Source organism: Macaca fascicularis, chromosome 15, assembly GCF_037993035.2.
Source record: "Macaca fascicularis isolate 582-1 chromosome 15, T2T-MFA8v1.1".
Taxonomy (NCBI): Eukaryota; Metazoa; Chordata; class Mammalia; order Primates; family Cercopithecidae; genus Macaca; species Macaca fascicularis.
In genome coordinates, this window is record NC_088389.1 from 4919059 (window position 1) to 4931878 (window position 12820).

The 12820-nt window shown below is 60.8% G+C and overlaps 1 protein-coding gene and 1 pseudogene across 3 annotated transcripts in view; both read right to left on the reverse strand.

Moving 5' to 3' along the window:
• Window positions 1-1510: 1510 nt before the first annotated feature.
• On the reverse strand, window positions 1511-4796 carry LOC135967324 (uncharacterized; annotated as a pseudogene).
• The window catches only part of RXRA (retinoid X receptor alpha), a 118881-nt gene continuing 107571 nt past the window's right edge, over window positions 1511-12820 (reverse strand). For all 3 annotated transcript variants that reach the window (XM_045374233.2, XM_065529885.1, XM_045374235.2), the window contains 4 exons: window positions 12474-12606; window positions 10025-10116; window positions 7858-7963; window positions 1511-5613 (listed from right to left, as the gene is read on the reverse strand). In XM_045374233.2, coding sequence (XP_045230168.1) covers window positions 5466-5613; window positions 7858-7963; window positions 10025-10116; window positions 12474-12606 — 479 coding nt within the window. In that variant the 3' untranslated portion in view covers window positions 1511-5465. The remainder of the gene's footprint in view (window positions 5614-7857; window positions 7964-10024; window positions 10117-12473; window positions 12607-12820) is intronic.

The window sequence follows — 12820 nt, forward strand, 5'->3', positions numbered from 1 at the left end:
GCCCAGGGAGTGACCCAGAGTTTCAGGGCACAGCTGCCGTTCCCAGGAAGAGGGAGAATGGTGGGTCCTGACTCCACCAAGGGAGGCTGGCTCAGCCCCGCCCCCACGACCCCCACTGCTCTGTCGAGCCTTCCAGGACTGAGTGCAAGTGTGCATGTTCCTGAGTGTCAGTGTGTGTGCACAGGAGCGTGTATGGGTGTGTGTGCCTGGGGGTGTGTATGGGTGCGTGCATGAGCGGCTATGGGTGTGTGTGCATGGGATTATTGGTGTACATATGAAAGCATGTATGTGTGCATGAGAGCGTGCATGGGTGTGTACATGAGTGTGTGTGCATGGGAATATGGGTGTGTGTGGGGTGTATAGGTGTGTGTGCATGGGAGTGTGTATGGGTGTGTATGAGTGTGTATGGGTGTGCAGGGGAGTGTGTGTGTGCATGGCAGTGTGTATGGGAATGTGTATGGGAGTGTGGGTGTGCATGAGTGTGGGTGTGTGGGTGTATGGGAATGTGTATGGGAGTGTGGGTGTGTGTGCATGGGAGTGTGGGTGTGTACATGAGCATGTATGGGTGCGTGCTTGGGAGTGTGGATGCATGGGAGCGTGTACGGGTGCGTGCATATGAAAGTGTGTATCGGTGGTTGCACGGGCATGCATGCGTGTGTACATGGCAGCAGTTGTGCATGGGTGTGCATGCCAAAGCATGTGTGTGAGCATGTGATGTGTGCATGCATATGAATGGGTGCAAGGGTGCATGTGAGCGTGTCTGTGCGGGTGAGTATGCAAGTGTGTGAATGTGTGTGTGCTCACGAGGGGAATGCCATCAGGAAGCCCCTGCCCTTCAGGTGGCAGGCCCTTCCATTTTAATTCTCACCCAGGAGCCACCCTTGCTTTGGGCACAGGCCACACGGCCCTCTGCCCACCATCACAGGGCAGGACCTGGACCCTCAGAGCCCCACTCCCCATCTTCACTGTGTCTGGTGCTTCTCGTGGAGGGTGCCTGGCTGGACACAGGTGCAAAGAGGGCTCCGGGCACCACCACGAAACCTCAGGCCGGGAGCAGCCCAGCCCCAGACAGCATGGAGACGGAAGGCATTTATCACAGGAGACAGTGCAGATGGGGCATCATTAACTTGTTTTTATGGGGCAGTTGGGTGACATCGTGTGTTCCCTGGCCCTGTGGGTTCACCTCCTGCCCACCCAGGCCAGCATGGCTGCAGAGGTGTGGATGCTTAGGCAGCCCGGTGAGGGACAGGTGGGAACACTCGCGCTCTGCAGGTACCCACAGGCCCGGTGCCCGTGGCTGCTGACAGATACCCTCGTGGAGGCCCCAGCCCCCTGCCCCTTGGAGAAGCAGCAGAGGCCAGTGGACAGGGAGAGAACTCCCGAGTGTGGCCCGCAGAGGACGCCGGCCTTGCCACACAGGACCAACGGGTGGGGTGGGGAGGAGGGCGGGCTGGTGGGGACTGATTACGGGCCCTCCCGCCCCAAACAAAAAAAATCCCCACACAGAACAAACGAACTGAATGGCGATGTATTTTAAACGCTCATATTTTGTTTCTCCTCTCACGTTTCTCCCTTTGCGTGCTTCTTTTCCACCATTCTAATGTCACTGTCCATCAAACCCTGGCACCTGCGGCCGCGATGTTTCAGAGACAATCGTACGGGGAAGCGTTTCACAGTCACAGTCGCAGGAAGGCCGGCAACAGGACGCAACAGAGTGAGGCTTTAAAAATTACTCGAAAGGGGAAGAAAACCCTTGAAAGCCTCAGGCCCACCCTCCTGCCCCCAAGGAAGACAACCCCTGTTGCGACGGTTTCCTCCCAAGCCTCGCCGCCGTCACAGGAGCCCTCTCCTCTGCCATCGTCCGTCCTGGCGTTTCTCGCACGAAGCTTTCACCTCAATCTCTAGAAGCAGAAACAAAACAGTCCCAGCCCTCCCCCCGCCATATCCAAGTATACATGAGGGATAAAATTACATTTGTACAAAAATAGATTTTTTTTTTTTTTTTTTTTTTTTTACCTTTCCAGATGCTTTAGACATTTTCTCTTATCTTTACTCTCTTTATGGATCTGTCATCCTCTCTAAAGCATTAGCTATGCGTCCCAGCTAAGGCATTGCTAAGGATTGGGAACGGCTAAAGCTGTCTGCTCCAAAGCATCTTAAAATAGATGCATCTCCTGCCTTGAGATATTCATTCGAACCCGGATTTCACCAAAGGAGGGTCCTTATATACTTGCTTACATGAAGCAAATTTATAGGAAAACAGGGGAAATGTCTTGATGAAAAATAAACACAAAACACTGGTGGCCGCTCCGCCTCTCCCGCGTGGCACTCGCGTGCGGCTCTCTCCACACGCATGTCTCTGTACAGGACATACATGTTCACACCGCACACCCGCGTGGACGGGCACCAGGTCACGCACCCCAACTCCACGACAGGGACACCAGCCGGCTACCCACAGGCTGCACATTCTGGCAGAGCCCTCCTGGGTGCCCCATGGGGAGGGGCTCGGGGCCATCTCCAGCACTGCCACCAGGCCGCCAGCCCAGAGTTCTTGGGGAACACCGTGCTTGGAAAACCGAAGCTCAGGGCTGTCTTTCCCAGAGGTCGTATGCTTCCAGGGTACGGAGGGCCAGTGGCTGACACAGGCCCCAGGGTGGAAAGTCCCAGCAGGCCAGCTTCCAAGCGTGCCCGACGCAGCCTAGCGGACCCCAGCTCTGTGGCATCTTCACTCCTCAGCCTAGGAGCGCCATCTGAACGGCAAAGCCGGAAGGTGACCAGCTGAGGCGCCCGACTGAAGGTGCCGGAGTGCCCCGGGGGCCCAGGAAGCAGCCGTTGGGAAGGGGGGGCCCTGCTGGGAAGCCGCTTCATCCAGCCGGGCCAAGGCGGGGACAGGCACAGGTGGCTAACGAGCTGATGTTAGTGCTATCTTTAGAAAATTAAAGATTGTCCCACCAAAATAAGAATTACAAAAAAATCACCTTAATTGAACCGGATTGGTAATACTACTACAGGTCTGGTTAAATAGAAACTCTACCTCTCTACTCAGTGATGCGCCACACTCCCCAAGCGTCACCTTTTCAAACCAACAGCACTGTTTGTACAACCGCAAGGCCGATGAGAAAGGGCCAGGAAGAGCCCAGGACACGTGGAGCCCGGTGGGCAAGGCTGCCGGGGCCAGGGAGGCCCGGTTCTGCTTTCAGGGGTTGGCGGCCCGGGGGGGCTTCAGTGCTTTACATCCAGCCAGCCAGCCAGCGCCGGAAACGACCAAGTTCCCAAGAAGCCGACCCCCTACCATTGAGGCCCGTCCCTGGGCTTCTTCCTCTGGAGCCGCGGGCATTCCCAAGGGTCCGGGCACGGATGGGTGGGCGCTGGCTGCAGAAGGCACCAGGTGTTGGCGTTAGGTGTTTTCACGCTCCCACCGCCGGGGCCCCGAGAATGCCTGCGTCCTCCTGCCGTTTCCATCACACCCCCCAGGGGCAGCTGGGGCTTCCTGGCAGTGCCTGGGAGGGGCCCAGCTGGCCAGGGACCTGGTACAGGTGTGAGGCTCAACACTCTGCCTCAGGATGGTGGACTGGGCAGGGGGCCACCTCTGGGGATCCACGACGCTGAAAGGCAGGGGTGGAGGGGGGCAGGAAGGAGAGGCTTGTGGAATCTCTGACAGCCTCTGTCTCGGGCACAGACTCAGCTGCAGGCTCCACCCAGGTGCCTCAGCTCAGCTCTGGCTGGGAGATCCAGGAAGGAAAAGAATGGACACTTTCTTCCCCACCGAGACTGGAGAACTGCCTCTCCAAGCCACTGCCTCCCAGTCCAACCTCCTAGGCAGCTCCCTTCCCCAGTGAGGAAGCCCCCGCTCCAGGTGGGGTAAGACTCTGGAGAAGGCACCCACTCCCCCGCATCATTCCTAGACTGCTCCGGGGAAGACAAGACCCCCTCCTGTATCCCCCTATCCATCCCCTGTTCAGGCACCTGCGACTGACAAACGCTGGGTCCACGGGACTGAGGCGTGACTAGGAAAAGTACTCAGGCCAAAGGGAGGGCCTTCCAGTGCAAAAGAGGCGAGTTCAACCTGAGAGGGTCCCCACACCACCGGAGCCCGGGGGGCAGAGCCTGTGGGAGGAGCGCCGGGCCGCACGGGGCTGAGCCCCCACCACCTTCAACCAGAGCAAGACATTCAGTGAGGCTCCCAAGTAAGGCTCTGGGTGAACAACGCTGTCCGTGGACACCACCAGGCTGGGGGGTCCCACCAGGGCCTGCGTGTGGCCCAGGCCCGAGGGCGCTGCAACTCAGGGTTCTCAGATTCCAAGTCTTTTAGACACAACTGGCAGCCAGAGAGAAAGCCTGAGCGGGGGTTCCACCAATGCCCCCGCAGAGCCACTCCGGGCCGCGGAGCATCTGCCCCACCCATGAGGCTCCCAGTTCCTGAGCCCCTCTTTCTCCAGGCCACCTGCCCCCTCTGAGGGAAACCGACAGGCCACCCTCCTCCCCTCCCATCCCCGTGGGCCTCACAAATGGCTGCGGGTCAGCAGAGCCCTGTGCCTCCAGCAAGGCCAGTGAGGTGGTGACACCCCACCCGCCCGAGCCGGGGCCAGCCCTGCAGGAACCAAGGACAAGCCTCGGCCCGGCCCTCAGAGCAAGAAGACTCAGGCTGGGGAGGGGCCAGGGCACTCCGGTCTGAACAGGGAGCAGGGAGTCTGAAACCAGGACACCAAGGCAGAGAGAAAACCGAGGGGTGGTGAGTGACCCCTGTCCCTGCAGCCTGGAGGTGGCCCCAAAACCCTGCACAGACGGTGGCTCATGTTCTCATTGGCTCAAGGGCCAACCTGTGAGTTATCTTTGGAAAAAGGGGCTGCTTCCCCCTCACTCAGAGCACAGGGCAGCCTGCTGGCCCCACGAGTCCCCTCTCCTCCCCGAGGCGGCTGAGGTCTTTGCTGACGACACACCAGCCTGCGCCCCCAGCTGTCCCCTCCTCCTGATGAGGGGGAAGCTGTCACAGGCTGGCCAGGCACCAGTATTCAGAGCAGGTGAAGATGTCACTCCAGACAGGAGGGCCACACGGACATTCCGAAAACCAGCATCGATAAACAGCAACGGAAACAAAAACCCCATTCCCAATGCCTACAGCTCCAGGGCTGGGGCCCGAAGACCCTGCGAGTCGCCCACGCCCCGTGGGGTGTGGCAGGGCGTCCCGAGAGCCCGGTGGGGAGGCGCCTGGCTGGGCTCACCACGCTAGTTCTTGCCACGCAGGCTGCTGCCTCAGGAAAGCCACTGCCCTGGGCCACAGACAAGTAGTAACAGAAATAAGGAGGGTGACAACACATCTCTTAGGCAGAGCAGTGACAGGCTGTGCCCCAAAGTCCAAACAGGCCAGGCAGAGAAGGGCAGGGACAGGACTCAGGCTGAGAAGAGCAGCTGGCGTCCAGGCAGGGTGGCCAGACCGGGTGGGCGCAAAGGACGGGCCCGCGGGCCTAAGTCATTTGGTGCGGCGCCTCCAGCATCTCCATGAGGAAGGTGTCAATGGGCGTGTCCCCAATGAGCTTGAAGAAAAAGAGATGTTCCAGGCACTTGAGCCCGATGGAGCGCAGAGCCGGCAGGCGGAGCAACAGCTTGGCGAACCTGCAGGGAACGGGTCTGGTGAGGGCCAGGCAACGGGCAGGGGCCGTTCTGCCCTGGCACCTGGAGGCCTCCCCGGAGATGGGGCTGCGTCTGAGAGCCCAACCCATCCGAGGCTGGTCTGTAGCCCCGGAGCTGCCTGTGCCAAGCCTCCAGAGGGAAGGAGGGGAGGCTAGAAGGAAACAGGGGCGGTGGCGTCCCAGAGCCAGGAGAGAGTGAAGGAGGATCCCTGGGGCCGAGGACGGAGATGAAGGACCAGGGGCCAGACAGCGGCTGGCTAGGGCAGGCTGAATAGTTCTTTGTAAAGAAGTGAAAAATTGTGGGCAGCTGGGCATGACGGCTCACACTTGTAATCTCAGCACTTTGAGAGGCCGAGGTGGGAGGATGGCTGGAGGCCAGGAGTTCGAGACCAGCCTGGGCAACGCAGTGAGACCCTGTCCCTACAAAAGAACAAGAGAAAAACAGTAGCCAGGCGTGGTGGTGCATAATGCCTGTACGGAGGACCACTTGAGCCCAGGCTGAGGCTGCGGTGAGCTACGATCATACCACTGCATGCCAGCCTGGGCAACACAGCGAGACGCTCTCTCTTAAAAAATGGAAAAATGTGGGCCATGACAGCCAGGAGCGGGTATGAGGTCAGCAATGCATTTGGCTGCAGCAGCCATCGCAGCAAGCGACTGTGGGGCCTGTCAGGGAAAGGGCTGCTGAGCACACTGGTGAGTTGCAGGGAACAGGCAGGGCACATGGTGGGTAACCAAGAAGTCAAAGGGCATCAGGTGGGGGAGGAGGAGTCAGGCTGCACCCCCACTGCAGGTGGAGCCGGGCCTGACTTGGGAGCTGTGTACTGGGGCAAGCCCCTTTCCATACAGCGTCAGCACCCCATGAGTGCCTCCCACGGCACCTCGTGCAGGGCTGTGGGCCTCAGACCAGGGCCACCCCTTCCCCAGAAATAGCTCTGCTGGTGTTGGGCACAGCCTGGTCAGAGAAGGCTGGCGGGGGAGGGAGGGAGCATGGGTTGCTCCTCAGGGCCTGGCCCACCCCGGGGAGTTTCCTGGGGCAGGGACCAGTGGGCTGGCGGAGAGGGAGCGGGGGGAAGTCTGGGGCTCTGGGAAGAGGGATGGCAGGGCCAGGCATGAGGGCAGCAGCTGCCGCTGAGGACAGGGGGGACCAGGTGTCCCTTCTGGCTGGCCGTGTCTGCCCCAAGGCCCCTGTGCACGGCCTGAGTCTCTCCACACGGCCCCTCCAGGGGCTGCGGGACCTCATTAATTATTAACGACGTCTCTCTTTCAGGGAAAAGCTCTGTGGTTGGCTGCCTCGCAGTCCTTGTTTTAAAGGCAAAAACAGCGCAGAGGCTGGAGTCCGGCCAGAGAACAAGCTGTTTTCTGCTGAGCTGGCGAGATGGGCCAGGGCAGAAAGCCAGGAAAAATAAGCTGCATGCCACCCCCTCCTGTCCTCGTCCTCCGGGAAGTTTCACTTTAAACCAAGCCAGATGAGCGCTGAGTAGGCAGCGGGGACACGGTTAACTGTGTAAGTGCTGGTGGCGGGAGGGCCTGGGTATCCTAGGAGGTCTGCTGGGCCCCACCTCCCCCAAACCCCCACCCACAGTCTGAGGATCAAGAGGCCAGGAGATGCCCCTTTTGAGAGAAGAGGCAGACTCTGGAGAGCTGACTTTGAAACCGAGGGATCCACAAATGTTTCTCTTCCTGGACACCTACTGTGCACCCAGCACTGCGGACTCAGAAACGAGAGAACCCCAGCCCTTCTAGGGCCCACAGCCGGGCAGGGGAGAAAGATGAGCTCTGCGCTTGGGCTGTGGCTGCCTATTCTGTACACACTTGTAGAGAGTGTTTAGAATGTGTAGGCATCTGGCCATCCACTCTACACATGCTTGTGAAGTACCTACTACGTGCTGGTGTCGCCGGACCTCTGGTGGTTCTGCCTGGCAGGGGAGCGCAGTGGGGGGTGAAGCACAGCCTTCATCTACCTACTTGACAAAGACAAGCACCTACTATGCGCCAGGTGTGAGGTAATCCTTCCAGTGGGGATATAGCGTGAGCCTGTGGGGTGTGCCTGCCACAGCCCACTGGCCTGGAGGACCTCCCGCTGCCTGCTCAGGACCTGCTGGCATGGGCTGGGCCTGGGGAAGGTGCCACCTTCTCATTCACATAAAACAGCCTTGCAGCAAGGTGGGGGCTCTGGAGACAAGAGCCCAGGTCTGGGGTGTGTGTGGGACAGGGCGGGGCCCACCTTCCGGGCTGCTCTGGGTACTTGTGCTTGCAGTAGGCCTCCAGGGACGCGTAGACCTTCTCCCTCAGCGCCTCCACCTCGGCCGGGTTCGAGAGCCCCTTGGAGTCTGCAAGGAGGCCACAGGTCAGAACCCTCAGCTGGGTGTGTTCCAGGCACCCGCCCCCAGGACCCAGGCTTGTGTGGGGTCTCCCAAGCTGCCCCACCACGGGCAGAGCAGGTGGTGTGAGGGACGCCGCTGGACACGCCCCCGCCTGCTCCCCCAGAGCCTGGTGGCAGGGGGATGACCGTGGAATCCATGGCCAGGCCAGGCTGCTCTGGGTCCAAGCTCGGCTCTGCCACTTGCCAGCCATGTGGCCTTGGGCCAATTATTTGACCTCCAGAGACTCGGTTTCCCCATCGATAAAGTGTCAGGAATCTGCTGCCTTCCAGCCGCCATGGGAACTGGGAGAGACAATGGAGGCCTCTGCTGCCCTTGGGTCCCAGCCCCATGACACGGACGGGAGCTACCACTGCTGCTCCCAGGAGCACCCAGACCCTGAGGGAACCCATCCTCGGCATGCTCGGGGAGTGCTGAGCTCAGGACCCAGACTCGAGAGCCCAGAGTGGACAGGGGCTGAGACTGCAGCCACCAACACCTCCAAGGCCAAGGGACCCCATGTGAATGCCACCTGGGCCCGTGTCCTGGGGCTCCCTGGCAACATGTCTGGCTCCCTGAGCTGCCTCAGCTCTAGCCCGTCTCCTCACCCTCCCTGCAAGCCTGTGCCTTGGTCTCCTCGCCTTCCCTGCAAGCCTGTGCCTAGACCCTGCTCGTGCCAGACAATCTCACCCTCCCTGCAGGCCCGTGCCCAGGTCCCGCTGGTGCCCCAGCTCTAGCAACCAGACCACACAGGACCTGAATGGGGATTCCTCGGGCCGGGCCGGGCCGTGGCGTGACTCAGCCTCCGAGCCGGCAGGATTATGGCCTGGATGCACAGCCTGGGTGATATAATGTCCCTGGAAACAAGCTCTCCCCACAAGAAGATGCCCATCTCCATCCCGGCCCGGTCCCTCAGAGCCAGGTCTGAGAAAGGGCAAGGTCAGGGCCAGGAACCAAGAGGGCTCCATTCCCTCCACCACGGCCCAGGTGAGCTCCCCACGGCAGCCCCAAACCTCTCCCTCCACACCCCAGCCGCCCACCCCTATCGCAATGAGCTGAGTTTCCAAACACAGAAACCCATAGCTCCCTCCCAGCTGGAACCCCTCGGGACTTGGCTCCCTGTGGCCCCAGGAGAAAACCCAGACTTAGCAAGACTTTCAAGACCCTGCCTGGGCTGCCCCCACCAGTCCACCCCACCTCTGTGCCTCCCGTTCCCCTGGCCCCCGTCTAACTTTCAGCTCCTGGAGGAAGTGGCCCGCACCCTCGACCCACCACGCTCCTGTCCTCATGTGCTGGGGGCGCCTGCTGGTGGGCGTGACCCTCTAAACCCCAAGCTCTGGGCAGGCAAGCCCTACCCAGCAGTGTGAAGAGTCCTCCCATGCCCGGCAGGGTGCCGAACAAACAGGCACGTGTCAGCACTTGCTGGGCAAAGGGGTAGCATCTAGGAGGCTTTTCAAACCGAGAACCCAGAGGCTGGAGAAGGGCCGCACTGTGGGCCACAGGCCTGTGCCCAGCTCCAGTCCCACAGCCCCAAGCCCTGCTCTCCTCAACCACAGGGGCCTAGCCCCAGAAACACTCTGGATCCGAGGCTCGGGGATGAGGTTGGTCCCCTCTGAACACCTGGCAGGCCTGACCCATCTCCACCCCATCCCCAGCCTGGAGGGCTTGGGGCTCCCAAACTTCAGCACTGGAAGTTCACAACCACAGCCGGCCACTTCCGGAGTATGGATTCCGATGCACAATGGTGAACGCTGCAAACCGCGGAGCCCAGACAGCACCACCAAGCCCCTCATGACAGGAGCCTTGCTGGGTCCCCCTGTGCCCAGGGGCCACGCTCCCTTGGTGGGCCCTCAAGGTGAGCAGAAGGCAGCACGGCCACACTTCCACTGGGAGGGGAGCACGCTGAGCTCAAGGAGAGCGGAAGTTGGCCTCATGTGCGGCCACAGCCAAGAGGTGCAGCCGGGAGGAGGCCCAGGTGCCTCTGCCCCACCAGAGAACAGGGCCAGGAGCCTCGAGGCAGGAAGGCCATACCGGGGTTGAAGAGGACGATGGCGCGCAGGCAGCCCAGCTCCGTCTTGTCCATCTGCATGTCCCGCATCTTGGACACGAGCTCTGTCAGCACCCTGCAGAGGAGGAGGGCAGACACCCCATCCCAGTTAGGCCGAGGTCCTCACCAAGGCCATACCCCAAATACCCAAGGTCTCTGGGAAGCCCGGCGTGGCCGGAAGGCGGCTGAGATGGGCCAAGCCAAGGCAAGGACCACCAGACAGCCCGAGAGGGAGTGGGCTGGAACCTGGGCCCAGGTGCCACCCCTGCCCGGAGGGTGGGCTCCTCTCCTCTCCCTCTAGGTCTGCCTGTGGGGTTTTATTCTGGGAACCTAGAGGCTAAGGAGGCACCTCGTGACAGCTAAGCTGAGGGGAGCCGGAGCTGCACGTGAGGTACAGAGTCTACCCCTCCTGAGCCCAGTAAGACCCACCACTGTCCCTCCTCAGCTGCAGACCTAGCACCACCTGAGGCAAAGCCCCTGCCCGTGCCCCAGCCCCAGTCGCTCCCTTCAGTCCAGGAAGAGACCTCTCCCCAGGGCCTGATCTCCCTGGGTGGGGGCTGCCAAAGGGAGTCATGTCCACTTCTTATCACCAGAAAAAAAAAAAAAAAAACCACCAGCCTTGACACAGGGAAAACCCGCCAGTTCCCTCCACGGAGAGGCTGGGGGCGTTCTCGGATTCAGACTCAGCCGCCCCACTCCTGCAGCTGGATTCTGAATCCCATCGGCCTCTGCAGTGTCCTGGGCCCCCTAGCCTCAGCAGCCTGCCCACCAACCCCAAAGCTCGACTGCTGTGTCCAGGAACTGAGGGTGGGCCAGAGCGGGGGGAAAGGGAGGTGACCGGGTGGGGCCCGGATGGTTGCCTAAGGAGCCTGGGCTCTCCCCTGTAGGCCAAGGGGGGCCCTGAAGGTCTGCAGAATGGGGAGTGCCCTGGCTGATTCCTGGGAGAAGATCTGAAGTAGCCCGGAGGACAGGGTGGGACAGAACAGGAGCTGGGAGGGACCCCCGATGTCTGCTCTGAGGCAGAGGCACACAGCTGCAGAGGGGCAGGGCAGCGGGCATGGAAACGGCCTGGGCCACTGAGGGCAAAGACTTTGCATTCCACTTGCACAGAAGGCGAGGAAACGCTGGTGTCTCTGTAGTCACTGCTCTGGGACCCCAGAGAATGTAACCCCAGAGATAGCAACAAGGAAGCTACTGTCCACCTCTGTCATTGCCATCTCTCTACCAGCCAGCCAAAGGAACTGTCAGCTGGGCCAGTGGCTGGGGCCTCGCTTCCCAAAGCCGTATCCCCAGTACCCCCCTAAAGAAGCTGCTGTGGACAATAAACACGGCACCCTGTAGCCCCCGTGGGGACCCTCCCGTACACTAACTTCTTAAAGGCCCTGACAAGTCCTGCAGCAAAGACCCTCGAGGACACTGTTTAAACCAGCGTTTGCCCACCATCCGCGGCCACAAACCCTTTTGCACTTGGCACATCCCATGGAGGTCAAGTTCCAGGACCACCCTCGGGACGCGGGGACCTGAACCACCCCCTGGGGCATTGCTGCTGGGGCATCCGTCCCCTGTAACTGCCAGTGCATGACCTCTACTCACCTCTAATGTGAGGGCTTTCATGTTCAGGGGCCACCTTCTCCAGGTGGCCTGCTCCTCCCCACCCACGGCTCCTTGTGCTGCAGATCCCTGACCAAGGACCCTGCAGTACCCCTCCCCAGCCCTCCTGCTCCAGCTGAAGCTGACATCCGGTCCCCAGAAGGCCCAGTGGGCTCTCTGGACTCGTGGAGAAAGACCGCAGTGATAGCGACAAGGAAGTTACCGTCCGCCTCGCCTGGCAGAGCCGAGCTGGCCGGCGCTCTGGGAGGGCAACGTGAATGGACATGGACCACCCAGGCCCGGACGAGGGCGGGCTCTGCAGCCAGTGCTGCTCCTGCAGTGTGTTCCCTGAGAAGTGGCTGAGGTGCAGCCCATGCTCCGCTGGGAGGCGTGAAGCACTGTGGTCCGACACCCCTGTCTGCACGGGGACAGGCGTTAGGCCGCACCACGCCCCGGGCTGCCACGGCATTCCCGTGCCAGCCTCACGCAGCCTGCAATGTGCCAACCGGAATTGACACTTTTACAAAACTGCATCTACGGTATCATCGCTTTAAAGAGAAATGAAGCTTTCCTTCCCACAGATAAATACATGGGATCGTGAAAAAAGAAGAGCTGGAGAGAGATAGGCCAAGTGCTCCCTGTGGTTACAGATGCCCCAGAGGCAGGGCTGGCATGGGGCTCTGAGCCTCCTCCTTGTGCTTTTCTCTGTTTTCCACGTGTGCACCCTTCATGCGCTGAAATAATACTAGGTAGGACGTGCACGGGGGCCGAGGCGACTGAACTCAGCTCACCTGGCGGTGGAGGTGAGCAAAGCGCCCTCGTCCCTCCTGGGACCCCCCTGACCTGTCAAAGATGGCGCCCACCCCTGCGCTGTGGGCGCTGTTCCGGTGGACGTGCAGTCCGGTGGCCAGGAGGATCCCGTCCTTCACGGCGATGGAGCGGTGGGAGAAGGAGGCGATGAGCAGTTCATTCCAGCCTGGGGAGGAGGCACATGGTCACTCGGCTGTCTCCAGGCCCCACGGGGCTCGCCCCTTCCCCAGACCCTGGTGGGAGCCCACAGAGCCAGCATGTCACAGACCCATCCTGACAGGCTCTGGAACCCCAATCCCACAAAATATTCCACAGAAAAGAGGTTCCTGAGAATGCCTCTTCTACAGTGCACACCGGCACACAACAGGCCCTGAGAAGCC